The sequence below is a fragment of the Bubalus bubalis genome, chromosome 8, assembly GCF_019923935.1.
Source record: "Bubalus bubalis isolate 160015118507 breed Murrah chromosome 8, NDDB_SH_1, whole genome shotgun sequence".
NCBI lineage: Eukaryota > Metazoa > Chordata > Mammalia > Artiodactyla > Bovidae > Bubalus > Bubalus bubalis.
In genome coordinates, this window is record NC_059164.1 from 102551465 (window position 1) to 102567105 (window position 15641).

The 15641-nt window shown below is 43.4% G+C and overlaps 1 protein-coding gene across 4 annotated transcripts in view; it reads right to left on the minus strand.

Moving 5' to 3' along the window:
* Positions 1 to 15641, minus strand: part of HIPK2 (homeodomain interacting protein kinase 2) — a 203351-nt gene that overhangs the window by 38515 nt on the left and 149195 nt on the right. The window contains exons 8-11 of one of the 4 annotated variants that reach the window (XM_025291633.3): positions 13340 to 13466; positions 12147 to 12268; positions 3588 to 3730; positions 1747 to 1854 (exon numbers count right to left, since the gene is read on the minus strand). In XM_025291633.3, the coding sequence (XP_025147418.1) occupies positions 1747 to 1854; positions 3588 to 3730; positions 12147 to 12268; positions 13340 to 13466 (500 nt within the window). Of the gene's footprint in view, positions 1 to 1746; positions 1855 to 3587; positions 3731 to 12146; positions 12269 to 13339; positions 13548 to 15641 lie in introns of all 4 variants that reach the window. The other 3 variants (XM_025291630.3, XM_025291635.3, XM_025291634.3) reach the window with 3 other exon arrangements.

A 15641-nucleotide genomic window follows, 5' to 3' on the forward strand; every position in this document is an offset into this window, starting at 1 on the left:
CAAAGCGCCTTCAATGGGTTGTTCCACTCTGTGAGGTAGGCAGGATATCTTAGTAATACCGTTTTGTAAATGAGAATAGCAGTTATGTGAAAAACAAACTTTGAAGTCTGGGAGGGATGTCTTTCTGGCATTAGAAAGTGTTAACATTCTTTAGAATTCTCTCAGCAGTTAGCACAATGTTCAGGAATGTAACAGCTGATCAGTGAGTTACATGCTTTCTGAATGAACAATTAGATTAACTGAAGGTTGACTAGACATGTATAGAGTTTGGTATTAAGTGAAAATTAGTAACAGACACATGTTGATAGAAATATTTGTAGCCATAATCCTGAAAATGGGTTATGTGAGATCTGGGTTGTATGGTGCTGTTAGGCTTATTCCCACAGAAATATTAAAAACGATGATGAATTTAGAGAGTTGCGCATAAAAACCCATTTGCTGCTGCTAAGTCGCTTCAGTCGTGTCCAACTCTGTGTGACCCCATAGACGGCAGCCCACCAGGCTCCCCCATCCCTGGGATTCTCCAGGTAAGAACACTGGAGTGGGTTTCCATCCAGAAGCCCTTTCCTTCTCCAATGCATGAAAGTGAAAAGTGAAAGTGAAGTCGCTCAGTCGTGTCTGACTCTTAGCGACCCCATGGACTCCCCATGTACTGTAGCCCACCAGGCTCTTCTGTCCATGGGATTTTCCAGGCTAGAGTACTGGAGTGGGGTGCCATCGCCTTCTCCGAAAAACCCATTTAATACATGGTAAAATGAAGAGCTATAGGAGAATTCATAGGAATTTTTAAAATATTATGAAATTTAGGAAAAAAGTTGAACACAAAGAAAAGAAGTAGGGAGACACTTTTGTAGAGATCCTGACAGTCTTTTGGACATTTAAGTGAACTTTAAAAACTGATGTTATAGCTCCTTTACTTTGTTGCTATTTCTTCTACAGACATGGCATTTTTCCCTTTGACACAGGTCTAGCACTAGCCATGATTCCAGATGTTCTCTGTTACATATGAAATGGAGAAGAGACTGAAAAGAAACTGTTGGCTTTAGGTCTCTCCTGTGGTAACCAGTTAAGAGATGAGGAGGGATGAGAGATAAGAAGATGTGCATGAATGAGTTAAGAATGTCAGTATCTCTGAAATTAAATAAGCTGTAAATGCTGAAAGACAAAGGAAAATGGAAGTACAGCATATGTGTGGTCTTCTGGGAGAAAAAGGGGTAAGGAAAAAAACAACTGGTCAAACAGCTTTCCACTTGGTTGCTGCTGCTAATGAGCTGGAGAGGGAAGGTGGTCTTGCTGAGCGTTCATGCTGTGAACGGGGGAAGGGCAGATAACAGATTTATTGCTGCCTGTCATGGATCAGGCGCTGGAATGAAGTGAAATGTTATTCACTCAGTCGTGTCCAACTCTGCGACCCCATGGACTGTAACCCGCCAGGCTCCTCTGTCTGTGGGATTCTCCAGGCAAGAACACTGGAGTGGGCAGCCATTCCTTCCTCCAGGGGATCTTCTCGAATCACGGATCAAACCCAGGTCTCCGGCATTGCAAGCGGATCCTTTACCCACTGAGCCATCAGGGAAGCCTGGCGCTGCATGGTACATGTTAAATCCAGTCAAGTGCTTTGTCTTTTATCTTAAATTTAAACCTCCCAACAATCCGATGATAGGCATTACTGTCCCTACTTTACTGAAGAACTGAGGTTTAGTAACTTTCCCAGGTCACGCAGGGCCAGAAATGAGCCCAGTTTACCTGGCTTGAAAGTGCTTCCAATGAGAGGCGGTGGATGTGGGGGGTGGTGTTGTCAGTGGAAAGTGAACGGGATTGTGATAAATGGCCTCCGTTCCTCTCTTCTTTCTACTAAATTAGAATTAGTAAATTAGTAAGTAGAAAACTAAATGGCAGGACAGAGGATGCTGCAGTTGAGGCTGGACTGGGGGCCTGTCTCTCTGCCTTTCATCAGAGCTCTTCACTCACAGCAGCTTTACGGGACAGAAAAAGAACTGTCGGGAGGTTCCATGGCTGGTTGGAGGACTGTCAGAGGGTGAAGGGTGTGTCCTACCCTGATGCTTAGGCTGAAAGAAAGACAGCCCAGAGGGCCATGAGAAGTTGGGGCCAACTTGGGGGACTGCCATTTGGCTCTGCACTGGTGAAGGTGGGCACTGAGGGTGGTGTTGGGATGGCCTGCTGCTGCTGCTGCTGCTGCTAAGTTGCTTCAGTCGTGTCTGACTCTGGGCGACCCCATAGACGGCAGCCCACCGGGCTCCTCCGTCCCTGGGATTCTCCAGGCAAGTACACTGGAGTGGGTTGCCATTTCGTTCTCCAATGCATGAAAGTGAAAAGTGAAAGTGAAGTCACTCAGTCGTGTCCGACCCTTAGTGCCCCATGGACTGCAGCCCACCAGGTTCCTCCGTCCATGGGATTTTCCAGGCAAGAGTGCTGGAGTGGGGTGCCATTGCCTTCTCCGTGGGATGGAATAGGTGGCAGGTATAAGGAAAAGTGGAGAGTGGCCATAAAAACAACAGAGCCACATGTTAGTGATGAAGTTGGTGAGCAAGATGGCGTGGAAGGTCCTGGAAACAGAGGCAGGGGTTGTGGTGTGCTTGTGGCTGTCAGCTGGATGTCTCTGGGCTCTATGGAAAGTGTACTTTGATCTCAAAGATATGAGCATCAACTGAAGAGACACATTCAGCGAACAGCAGAGTTTACCAGTCCAAATAAACCCCTTTCTGTCAAGCTTTCCCCCAGGAGGTCGGATGTGACTCCAGTGTGCTCGCATGTGAAAACACCTCGAGAACACTTCCTAGAATTGCTAAGGAGCCCCTGGATCTCTTCTGCAGAGAAACAACCAAAAATCATCCCAAGCCAAGTCTGGTGAATCACACTGGTGATCAGATAATGGAACTGAATTTGGAGTTCAAAATGACAACAGATCCTAAAGTAACCAAGCTGGTTTTCTGGTGTCCTGGTATGCTGCTGCTGCTGCTAACTCGCTGCAGTTGTGTCTGACTCTGTGCAGCCCCATAAACGGCAGCTCACCAGGTTCCTCTGTCCCAGGGATTCTCCTGGAAAGAATACTGGAGTGGGTTGCCATTCCCTTCTCCAGTGCATGCATGCATGCTAAGTCACTTCAGTTGTATCCAACTCTGTGCAACCCCATGGACAGCAGCCCAGCAGGTTCCTCTGTCCACGGAATTCTCTAGGCAGGAGTACTGGAGTGGGTTGCCATTTCCTTCTCCATTATACATTTATTTAAAAACAACCTCTCATTACACTGCAGTATTAGGCCACATGGTGCGCTCATGTGCTTAGTTGCTCAATAGTGTCTGACTCTTTGCGACCCCACGAACTGTAGCCCGCCAGGCTCTTCTGTCCATGGGATTCTCCAGGCAAGAATACTGGAATGGGTTGCCATGTCCTCCTATAGGGGGTCTTCCCAAACCAGGGATTGAACCCAGGTAGGCCACATGCTACTCTTTTTAATTTAAAAAGCCCTCTACAAAGCAGGGGATTCTGGTACTGGCCAGCCTGGCCGCCCTCTGGGTCAGCGGTGGACGTGCCTCCCATCCCAGCCCTGCCTGCGCCTTGCTCACCTCCAGTCGGCCAGCTGCTGGGTGCCGGCCATGGTCTCAGGAATCACAGTTGCGTGCTGCACCGAAGTGTGCGTGGCCACGCCGGTCAGCTGTTGCCACGCCGGGGGAAGCAGGATCTGCTGGGTCCCACTTGGCCAGGCCTGCTGTAGGACAGAGGACACCTGCCATCACTATGTCTGACGATCATGTATCAGCTGGCATGAGTCAAGCGCTTATTCTTTGCTCAAGGTTGTGCTAGACCCCTTGACAGGTGTGACAGTGGAGACCTGCTCTCTGACCTCAAACACCAGGGCAGATAAAATGAACACATGTGAAGTCAATAGACGATAACAGGTAGGTATATGGGCAAAGAACTATATGGAAGCGATTCATTCACACTGAAGAATGATTTATAAATCTGCTCTAATGAACAACGTTTAAAATTCCCAAAAGTTCACTTATTGATTTGTTTTGTGACACAACTGTGCACAAGAGATTGAGGGGGTTGAATTGGGTCATACAAGGGTAACTCCTTGCCCTCAAGAAGTTTTCTGCCTAGTATCCTTTATTTAATATCTTACCTTTTGTTTAGCAGTTAGAATGTAGGGGTGCAACTTGTGTTATCTTCTGAATCTAAGTTAACGTAATTCTGAGATCACCAAGTATCTGACACCTGCCTATATCCAAGGGCAAACAGACATGAAGTAAAATTCTTAGCTGGGATCTTGAGCTTAACTGAGAATACCTTGACTCCTCAAGGTGAAAACGAAACAGTGAGGAAGTCACAGTTCGATTTTTTATAAGCACCAAGCTATTTTTTAAGAAGTCGGAAATGAACTTTCCCGATTCTTCCTTGAATGGACTTTACAGGTGTGCGTGCGTACACGTGTGTGCGTGTATGTGTGTTGTGTTTTGAGCCCTCTGTATCTTCAGTCACTATTTTGCTTGCCTTTGGTTATTAAATGATTCACTCTGAACATAGTTGTCCAAAGTTGGACACTTGAAGGAATGCTGCTAAGGGAAAATACCTCTTGGGAAGGTCAAGGATTTAAAGACTTGGGATCTTAGCTCTCTCTCTTTCCATCAGGCTGGAGATGACGAACACTGGCTAATTAATATAATGTAGTGCTCCACAAACTGTCCGTATGTTCAATATGTGTGTTTTGGCTCATATCAACAAACAAGCACTTCTAGAAATGGATTATAAATTTGAGTCAAAACTTCATAATCGGTGATGTGTACTAAAATGATACGGCTTCCTCTTAGATTTGAGTGCATAGTTCACCTGGTCTATCCTGTTATCACTGTTGCACATGAGACTCAGTGAGATCTCTTATGCCTTTTAGATATTTCCTGTTTGTTTACTGATCTTTTACTATATAGTCAAAAAGCTCAGGGACCACAGATTATACAATAAGTGCTTAAGAAATGTTTGTTGATAAAATGAAAGAAGCAATTCTACCAAGGCAATTAGCTATACTTAACTGTATTTCAGGTTTACTGAATTCAAATACAGTTAAGCAGAAAAATAATTTAATTGATTAAAATAATTATGAGCTCAAAAGCTTAAATGAACAATAGTCTCATTGGCAGTAAGAATTCTACTGATTTTGTCTGGAACTTATTTCAGATCCCATGAAAAGCCTGTGTTTTGACTAATGTCATTTTTAAATAATAAATCTTGATATCAAGCTAAGGACATTATTTCCTCCCTGTTTCCCTAAAATGAATCTTAGCATTTTACCTCAAAGAGATGGGGTAAAAAGATATTTCTGGACCTCTATCACTGATGGATATGTTCAACTCATTTGAGACAACACTGCATCAGGTATTTCTATAATTTATTACTACTTTATACTCGGTAAGGTTAGAGCCAGTATTTCTGGATGCACATTGTGTGCCAGGCATAGAGCTAAGACCATAAGTGGATTCTCTGACTTTATCTTAATACCAATCCTGTGAGGTCGGGGCTATTCTCCCCTCCCATTTCTCAGGTGGATAAACTGAAACACAGAGAAGTTAACTAGCTTGCCTGGACACATAGTAAATTAAACATACGTTTACAGCTCTCCCTCTTTTAAACCCAACTAAAATGACAGTGAAGGAATGAAAAAGTATATATAGATCCATAAGGACACAGAGAACAGGGAGGGACAGTAACAGTTAACAGAATTTTAGAAGCTGGAAAACAGATGAGAGTGATTACCAAGTTAGCGGACTGAAGGAACGGAAGGTAAAGTCTGAATATCAAACCCTGGGATTCTGTCACCCTCAGATTCCTGGTATGAAGGATTGGTACCCCCTCACCCCCTACCCCCAATCTTCAAGCAGGAACCTGGTGGATTCTCTCCAGGGAAACTGACTATTCCAAGAGAAAAATACAGATACTTTCGATGAGAGGGGACCTGCCAATGAAAATGCTGAGCTCACTCCTTATTATCCGATAGAGAAGTCCACCCCACTGCCCCTGAAGCTTTCCAGTTAGTTTTTAGTCCTTCAGTCTTAGATACGAATGAACAGCCAAGGATCACCAGACTTTAAAGGAAGTTTCTATCATGAAGGAGACTAAAACAAAAAATGAAATTCTGAGGAACAACAACAGTACAGGAATAGGAAGAAAATCTAAAAATATATGTAATTAGTGTCCTCAAAGAGGCTAAACGTGTATATATATCCATGAAACAAGATATAAAGGATATATATCTATATTCTGAGAACAAGAAAACTCTTGGAAATGAGAACAATGACAATAGAAATGAACAATTCCATACAGATGGGAAAATTTTAGAAAGTAGCATAGATAGAATATATACAGGGAAAAGGTGGATGGGGGTGAGGGTGGGAGATATGAAAGTCATTAGATCAGTTCAGAAGTACCAGCACTCAACTAGCAGGAATTCCACAAAGAAGGAACAGAGAAAATGTAGGGGAAGAAGTTAACAAGGGCAAAAATAAAAGAAGAAAGTTCTCCAGATAAAAAGGGCAAATAGGATGTACCGGACAGTGTATTCTAAAAGACTCATGAGAAAGCATGGAGCCGTGAATCTCATGGACATCGTGTCCACCATGGATAAGGAAAGTCTTAAAAAGCTTTCAGAAAGAGAGGAAAAACAACAGCCACTGAACTTCTCAATATGCTCAAAGACACCAGTACATCAAGCACACAAGCCTTTGAGAGCTCTGGGAGACTTTGGGGCTGCATAATAATACATACAGAGGAAACTGACCCAATGAAAAGATGAGACAGTACTAATTCCAGGAAAAACAACTTATACAGGAAAGGAAGCAGAATCGTAGTACGTTATGAGGCTCAGCTGAGAATAATATAATACAATATTGATGATAATAATTATGTAGATAATACAAAGTGGTTGAATAAAAACTTACAAGGGAGGAAAAGGGAGAAAGGAAAAGTGAGAGAGAGAGGAAGAGAGTGTGCATGTGAGTGGGCCTGTGTGTTCTGGGGATGGAGGGTTAGAGGGCTAAGCATTCTTCCATGGTTGGTTGATACCTAAGTGGAAAATTCAGTAAGAAACAGTTAAAGAATGCTATTTGGAAACATGGATTTAAATAACTAAATGAAACAGTTAAAAAAAACTTTTATTTTTGGATGACCAGTCCAAGTTTGATGCATGCAACAGGGCACTCAGAGCCGGTGCACTGGGACAGCCCGGAGGGCTGGGATGGGGAGGGGGGGTGGTTCGGGATGGGGTAGTGGGGGACACATGTACATCCATGGCTGGTTCATGTCAGTGTATGGCAAAAACCACCATAATATTGTAAAGTAATTAGCCTCCATTTAAAATTAATTAATTAAAAAATGATAGTTTTGGGGGAATGGAAATTGGGGACGGGATAGGCAGGAGACTACTATTTTCTTAGATGTTTGTGGTGGCATTTAACTGTAACAATTAGACACATGTATTACTTTGAAAAAGAATTAAAATTTAAATTCAAAAATAACTTCTCCGAAGTCAAACAGCCATTGAATGGTGGGGCTGCTATCTGAACATGAGCAGTGGAATTCCAGAGCCCATGCTCTCAGCCAATATGCTATACTTTCTATGGAGGTGATACACAAAAACGATGGCCCAATTCAGGATCAGGTGCCTAAGAGTCGTATGAAAAAGTCTTCCTTATTATTAGCAATATGAGGCACCCAGCAAGACTGACACAGACAGCAAGACAGGATGGTTGGAAAGACTGGTTGCTGAAAATGACCAGAGAAGGTTTTGAGAAGCGCTGATGTGGGATCTTCAGCCTCTGTCGTGGCAGCATCTTTAGCTGTGGCATGTGAACTTGGTTGTGGCATGTGGGGTCTAGTTCCCTGGCCGGGGATTGAACTTGAGCCCCCTGCATTGGGAGCGTGGCATCTCAGCCACTGGACCAGCAGGGAAGTCCCTCACTCACAATTTCTGATGGTGGTCAAGATACCAGTTCTTGGCTGGGGACTGGGCAGACAGAGGTGAAAGCTCCTTTTAGGCGATACCAAAAAAGCATTACTGGTAAGGCGATCCACATGATCACCCTTGTGTTACTGAAATGAGAGGGTGTGACTATTTCCAGATACACATCTTTGGGGTGCACCAGAGAGACTGTTTCCCATTTTAGGGACATATGATGCTACTGGGGAGCGGGGGTCGGAAAATGGCAGAGCAAACAAAGCTAACATGAGGGGTGGATTCAAAAGACTATTTCTAAACATACACAAATTCCTTGAAAAGGTTTAAACATTTAGATAAAAAGGAATATACTGAAATTTGGGGATATATTTAAAGTAATAATATTTGGAGTGCCTCTGCCTGATACCTAACCTAATCCCAAGAAAAATGAAGGCATCAGTGTTAATGTTTAATTACTGCTTTTAAAAAATAGCTGCCATACTAGTTTTTTAGGGTTTCCCTAGTGGCTCAGAGGCTAAAGAATCTGCCTAGTTTTGCAAGTTGCTTATTTTTTTTCCTTTGAAGGGATCATGAAAAAATATCTAGGAGAAAGCTCCACCTTAACAGGCTAACATATTGGCATGGATTGGGTGACAAACAAGAAAAATCAAAAGCAATCAATAAACAAAAAAGACACACAGTGACACTGGATAGAACAGGACAGTTCTTGTTTTTTTTTTTTTAATTTTTAAGTTAATATCTCTTAGACAACTCTGTATGTCAAGACACTTTGGTCTACCACATCCTTTTCCAATGGCTATATGGTGTTCCATTTTATGCCCTTATCAATTTAAACAAATTTTCTACTGATGAACATTCAAATTGCTTCCAGCAGTTCCCTGTTATAAACACTGTAGCAATTAAAATCCTTGTACATGTAATTTTGGTTCACTTCCCCACTTAGAGCTGTAGGTTAAATCCACTTGGAGATTTATAGTGCTCTAAGGACTCCTTTCCAAGTAGGCAGTTGGTAAAGCCCTTCCCTGCTGTGATTAAAGGACTAAGACAAATTCAGAAATGCTGGGCCTGTTGGTTTCCACTGAACTGAAAAACGAGGAATATCTCCTTTAGCTAGTATGCAATGCTATGTATTATTTCTTTCAGAGATGGTTCTTGGCTTTCTAGGGTTAAGTATGCAAACACAAAAAAAAATATCTGTAAGTACCCTTTAAGAGTACATGTGAATTCTACAGGTTTTGGCTCACAGAGGAGCAGCACGGGGAAACTGGCCTGAATTTTGGCTCCCGGTCAGATGAAGTGTGAACAGGCTGCCGTGCCCCTGGAGTGAGTGGTAGTTCTCTTGATCTACCAGGGCTTTTTCTGAACTCCGTACTACCAAACTGTGCAAACAAAAGGGAGCTATGAGGAACAGAGAGAGAGGGGAAGGAGTACAGGTGTGCTTTATATACCGAAGGTTCTCTGTTTAAACCTTCAGCAAGACAGAATTTTGTGTGCCACCAGAAACTAGTGGAAGTGGGCATCTGCAGTCTCACTCTGGACATAAGAACAAAGAGATGAAGAACGGCTAGTGTCAATCTCAAACAAGCTGTTCTTAAAAACAGAAGAAAAAGTAATAATATCCACCATGTCTTATGAGCCTGGGTGTGGTCTCCATGACCAAAGCAGATAAAGATTCTATAAGAAAAAGAAATCCATGCCACTTCCTCATGTACGAACATAGATGCAAAAATACTAATTGCAGTATTCACAAACAATCCAGAATTGAAAAGCATACATCAAGTACCACATGATCAAATAAAGTCTACCTTGAAAATATTGATACAAAGATGATTTAACATTACAAAATCTATTAAATAACTTGCTACATTAACAGTCGAAGGAACAAAAACAGAGGAGTATTTCAATAGGTGCAGAAAGAACATTTGATGCAGTTGAACATTAATTCATTAAAAAAATTTAGCAAACTTGATAAAATGTCCCTAACCGCTCTTTAAACAAAATCTCTAGTGACAAACAGCAACAAGAATTTCCTTTAAAGTTAAGTTCAAGTTAAGGATGCTCAATATCAACGCTCTTATTAAACACTGTTTTGGAGGTACTGTTGACACAGTGTCAAGAGAAAAATAAATAAAAGTTACAAAAACTGCAAAGGAAGAAACAAAATTGTATCACTTGTAAATGAAAAAATAGTCTACACAGAAAATCCAAGGGAACTCACAGAAACAATCAGAACTAATCAGAGTTTGGAAGGTGCTGGTAACAAACTCAATGGAGCTAAATCAGTTATATTCCTATTAACCAAAGACAAATAATAAGAAAATATAGTTAATAAAGTTATTAATAACAGAACTGTAAAATATTTAGGAATGATTCTAACAAAAGAAAACTCTAGTGAAAGGAATAAAAGGTAACTTATATACAGTTATGACTTCTCTGGTGGCTCAGACGGTAAAGCATCTGCCTACAATGCGGGATACCTGGGTTCAATCCCTGGGTTGGGAAGAGCCTCTGGAGAAGGAAATGGCAACCAACTCCAGTATTCTTGCCTGGAAAATCCCATGGATGGAGGAGTGTAGTAGGGTACAGTCCATGGGGTTGCAAAGAGTCAGACACGACTGAGCAACTTCACTCACTATATACAGTTATATACCATGATCAAGGATGAAATGACAATATTAGAAAGACGTCAGTTTTCCTTAAAGTGAATATAAATCCAGTGCAGGTCCAATACACACAAATCAGGGTTCTGGGCTTTTGTCGTTTGTTTTGGAACGAAAACTCTTATGTAAAAGGTGAGGATAAAATTCACATAGAAAAGCAAAGGGACAAGAACAGACAGGGAAGTTTTGAAGGACGTGATAGGATCAGGGCTTTTCCCACCAGATATCAAGACATACGTTAAAGTTATAAAATCAATAGTAAAGACAATAGGATATCAGACAGCCCAGTGGACTAGAACGGAGTGAGTCCAAAATTGTTGTTGTTTAGTTGCTCAGTTGTATCTGACTCTTTTTTGACTCCATGGACTGTAGCCCGCCAGGCCCCTCTGTCCATGGGATTTCCCAAACAACAACAGTGGAGTGGGTTGACATTTCCTTCTTCAGGGGATCTTCCCAACCCAGGGATCAAACCTGTGTCTCCTGCATTGCAAGTGGATTCCATACCACTGAGTCACCAGGGAACCCCATGAGTCTAAAATAGACCTATGCAATTTGACTACATTAAAATTAACCCCCAAACTTCTGTTCAATAAAAGACACTATAAATAAAGTGTCTTTGGGAACAAACTTCATTTAAAAAACAAAGGTGCTTTAAACTAACAACATTTCAGTCAAACTATCCTTGACTCCCAACAACAGAAACCATGATAAAGAAACAGTACAGCAAACGATCGGTTAAAATACACGCGCTGGAGTCAGACCTCTTGGGCTTGTGTTCTGGTTCTGTCACCTAATTGCTGTGTGACTTTGGGCCAGTGCCTGTACTTTGTTTGGCAAAAGGAGACAAATACCTAACCATATTGTGGGGATTAAATCAATAGCAACTATGAAGTGCTCAGCACAACGAAGATGTATTTGTTATTAATGTTCAAGTGACATTAAGGATCGATTACTTATTATCATTACACCACTTTGCTGCCTAAAATTTTCACAACACGTCACAAATTTTCAACCAGTTTCACCTCTGTGATCTCATTTGAGGAATCTACCAGAGTACCCATGTGAACAGATAAGGAAAGTTCCAGCCCAAAGCCTCTGTGATCCTGGTTTTCAACTAGGAAACAAAGAGATAATCTCCAAGGCTCTTTTTCTGCTTTCAAAAAATAGTTTCAATTTATAATAAGGAAATGCTAACTGACTTGCCTTGGGTCACAGAGAGTTATTAGTAGAGTTAGGATTAAAACCTTGGTCTCTCATATTAATCTACATTACAAAGAGACAATAATAATAATAAATTTCCCCAGACTCCCCCTGTGTCTAAATTTCTTCTTGGAACTGTAAGCTAGACACTTAGGAAGGTAATTCACCTGGGGATCATTCGGAATATTACTGATATATTCTAATGACTTGAGGCATCTACCTCACTGCCAGGGAGGGAATTATCAGAGAAATCTCTCTTTTGTGAACAACATTAACATGCATCGTGGTAATACCAGTGATAATAAAGAAAGAATTACCTGGGCAAGCAGACCTGGTTGGATCTGAAGAGGCTGAGCTCCTGGGGCTTGAGTGACGATGGGAACGGCGTTTTCCATTCGCACAGAGTAGCCAGCATGTTTAGAGGGAGAGGCCTGCAATCCTAGTGCAGACAGGGGTGACGGGGAGAAGGGCTGAGTAACTGGCAAGAGCTGGATGAGGAGACCTTCCTAGCCCGCTCTGTCAGCCCTCAGCTTCCCTTTGCACTAGTCCCCACCAGACACTGCCTGGTCCTTTGGAAGTCTTCCCTGCCTCAGTTTTAACTTAAAAAAAAGTCTGTGGTTTTTTTTTTCTTTGGCCATGCCACATGGCTTGTTGGGATCTTAGTTTGCTGACCAGGGATAGAACCCAGGCCTTCATCAGTGGAGGCGTGGAGTCCTACCCATTGGACCACCAGGGAATTCCCTCTAACTTAAAAAAAAAAAACCCAAAACCAAAAAACGACCTTTTTGAATGTTTTCAAAGACTCAGTCAAATTAAGGAGTCTTTAAAGCCCAAAGTGGAACAGTTATGCTGACAAATTACAGCAGGGAAACAGCTGCTTTTGTCATGAAGACACATCTGACTGGGTCAAAGCCGGGGAGAGAGGGTAAGGCTGCTGAACAGCACTTACTCAAACTCAACCACGCAGACTTACACCAGGGGGTTTTCAGAACCAAATTCTCGCGTTTTCAAGGTAAACTATAACGAAGTACCCGGTCAACTCTCGCTTAGAATTTTCAGAAGAGTGCCGGGGTGCCTGGCCAGAGGTGGGGGGCACTGGCCAGGAAGTACTTTTCAGAGAGGTTTATACTCTTCACAAGGACGGGGACTAGCGCGCTGTCAGAGGCGGGCAGTGTGCTGTGGATAACCCACACAGAGGTTATTCCACGGGGGAGCTGACATCAGCATAACAATGGGAGCGCACACAATGTGCTGATTTACAGACGGTGGCTGAGCCAGGACAAAACCACTGGCAGGTGGTGCGAACAACAAGGAACGGACTTGACGCAGAAGCCTAAGTCCATTGTTTCTAGGTTGGCTGCCGCAGGATGGGGGCCCTCAAGTTCAGTGATGCCAGGTCTCTCGCGGAAAGAAACAAAGAGGGCTTTAGCAGGACAGAAAAGCATGAGGCTAGCACCGCAGAGGCAGTCCTGGTGGAAGCAGGTGGGAGGCTGGGTCCACTCCGCCTTACCTTGGAAGCCGGGTGGACACACGATGAGCGCTTGCTGGAAGGGGTCGGGCCGGGCGCAGATCTGGGCAGCTCCCGTCTGCAGGGGCATGCTCCGCTGGGCCACCGCGGCCATGGATGCCGCTGAGGGCTGGCAGAGTGCAGATTGGTAGTTTAGTATGGAGACCTCGGGATTGGCTAGGGAAAGAGTGGCACTGGTGGAGGTGGGAGCCTAAAGGAATGGTGGGGATTAGACAAAAATAAACACAAATAAAACATGAGGGAGATGGCATGCTGGGAGACATGGATCTAAATCAAATAAATGAACTCAAAGAAGAGCAAACGAATGAACGAAAACCACGAGCCAAGAAAAAAGCAAAAACGGGGGAGTGGAAATACAGTTGGAAAGTCTTAGGGGAAAGCAGGCACCTGCAGCCCAGGACACAGAATCACCTCCGATGCTTAGATTCGGGCCTGTTCTTAATATTTTCAGGGCCTGTTCCTAATACTTGCAGGGCCTGCAAGTGCACACGGCATGCCTGCATGTCAAGTCTAAATGGCAGAGTTAAGGACTGGCTAGAAAGAACTATGATCTGCCCTTCCTCGCAGACATAAACACTTTCATAACCACCTGGAAGGCTTTGGTTTGAGTCTGAATCTGGATTCCTTAGCTTGGGCCCTGGAATATGGAGCTGAGTGCCTGCCTGCCTTCTCTCCAGGCCCCAGCTCCGTCCCACAACCAGAGGGCCTTTGGGTGCAGGTATTTGGATTTGGTCTCTACTGGGGAGGATGAAACTAGGAAGTGGCTCCTCCAGGCCCCGGGTCTCAGATTCCCGGAGCTTGACACGGAAGCACATGCACTCGGGGAGGGCCTGGGCAGCAAGCCCTTCTGCTCAGGTCTAAGGGTAGCACTTTTACAGATGCCCTTAGATGTTCACAGAGCACAGTTACTGCAAAGAAATAACACTACAGAAATAGAGATGGAGAGGGATGTGCTGAGGCTGGGGTTACTTGTTGGAATTCGGTGCATTCTTCTGCTGGCATTCAGCAACTAAGCCTAAAGGGCAAGGAGAAGATGCCAGGGGGTTAAGAGAACTTGAGATGGGTTAAGTTAAATGGAGATGGGTTAGACAGACACTGAAGTTATGTCCTCTCTCCTTTCTTTTTCAGAAAGAGATAGCATTTGAGGTTGAACTTGCATGTGAAGCAAGGCCATGGAAGGAAAAGGACTTCTACACTGGGAATTCTCCAGTTTCAGCCCATCTTAGTCTTCTTCATGCTGATCCTTTAGTAAGATAGGTGGAGTAACCCATGGCTTCAATTTCAACCTTGTTTATGAGAGATTTTGCTACTAGAGGCTATAAGGACTAAAAAAGTAAAAAGGGAAAGAGCCACCAGGCTATCGGGAAACATATAAAATTAGGACCTTAGGAAAGGTATGCATATATGTCAAATTTGATGAAAAGGATAAAGTCTCATTTTACATATCTTTTATACTTATATTTTATGCTGAATTTCAGTGCAAAGCATAGAATTTGTTTGAAAGTAATCACCACATTAGGTACTGCCCGTGTTTAGATTTTAAGATATTATTTTAACAACCAGTGTCTGTTTGTGCAGCATCAGTCAGCCTCCAGGCAGTGTGACTGGGAATGCATGTGTGGCACGTGTAGGCCAGCATCTCTTATCTCTGTTTTTTATTGACGTGTAGTTGATTTACAATGTTGTGTTATGTATATATATTCTAACAAAAGGAAACTCTAGTGAAAGGAATAAATATACATGATTTTCCTGTTCCTTTCCATCACAGGCTACTAAAAGGCACTAAATGCAGCTCCCTGTGCTGCACAGTAGGTCCTTGTTGCTCATTTTATACATAGTCATTTGCATGGGGCCAGCATTTTGTGTTGTTACCAACGGCATGACTTGTGTTTCCTTTCTGTTCTCTCTGCAGCCTTACCTCTCCTGGAGGCTCCCCTCAGACACACCTCCCACTAGCCACTTGCCCTCTACACACCAGAGTCCACACTCTCCCCTCATCTTCCTGCCTCCCGGCTTCCCTCTTTGGGGCACTGGCAGCAGTCTCCTCCAGGTTCTCACACGGGTGCTCAGTGGCTCCCCCTTCTGGCCAGCTACTGGTCTTGCTGCTCCTTCCTTCCAAATGTCCCCGGAAGGCTCTCCCTCTTTTTAATCACTACTTCCTTGCTAAGGCCTTCTGTCCTGGTGCCTGGGACCTGTAAGGCCTTGACTAGTGATGTTCTGGCCTCCACTTCTTCTTTTCTAATTCTTCTTGGGCACAGAGGCTAGAACATTCTTTCCAAATGAC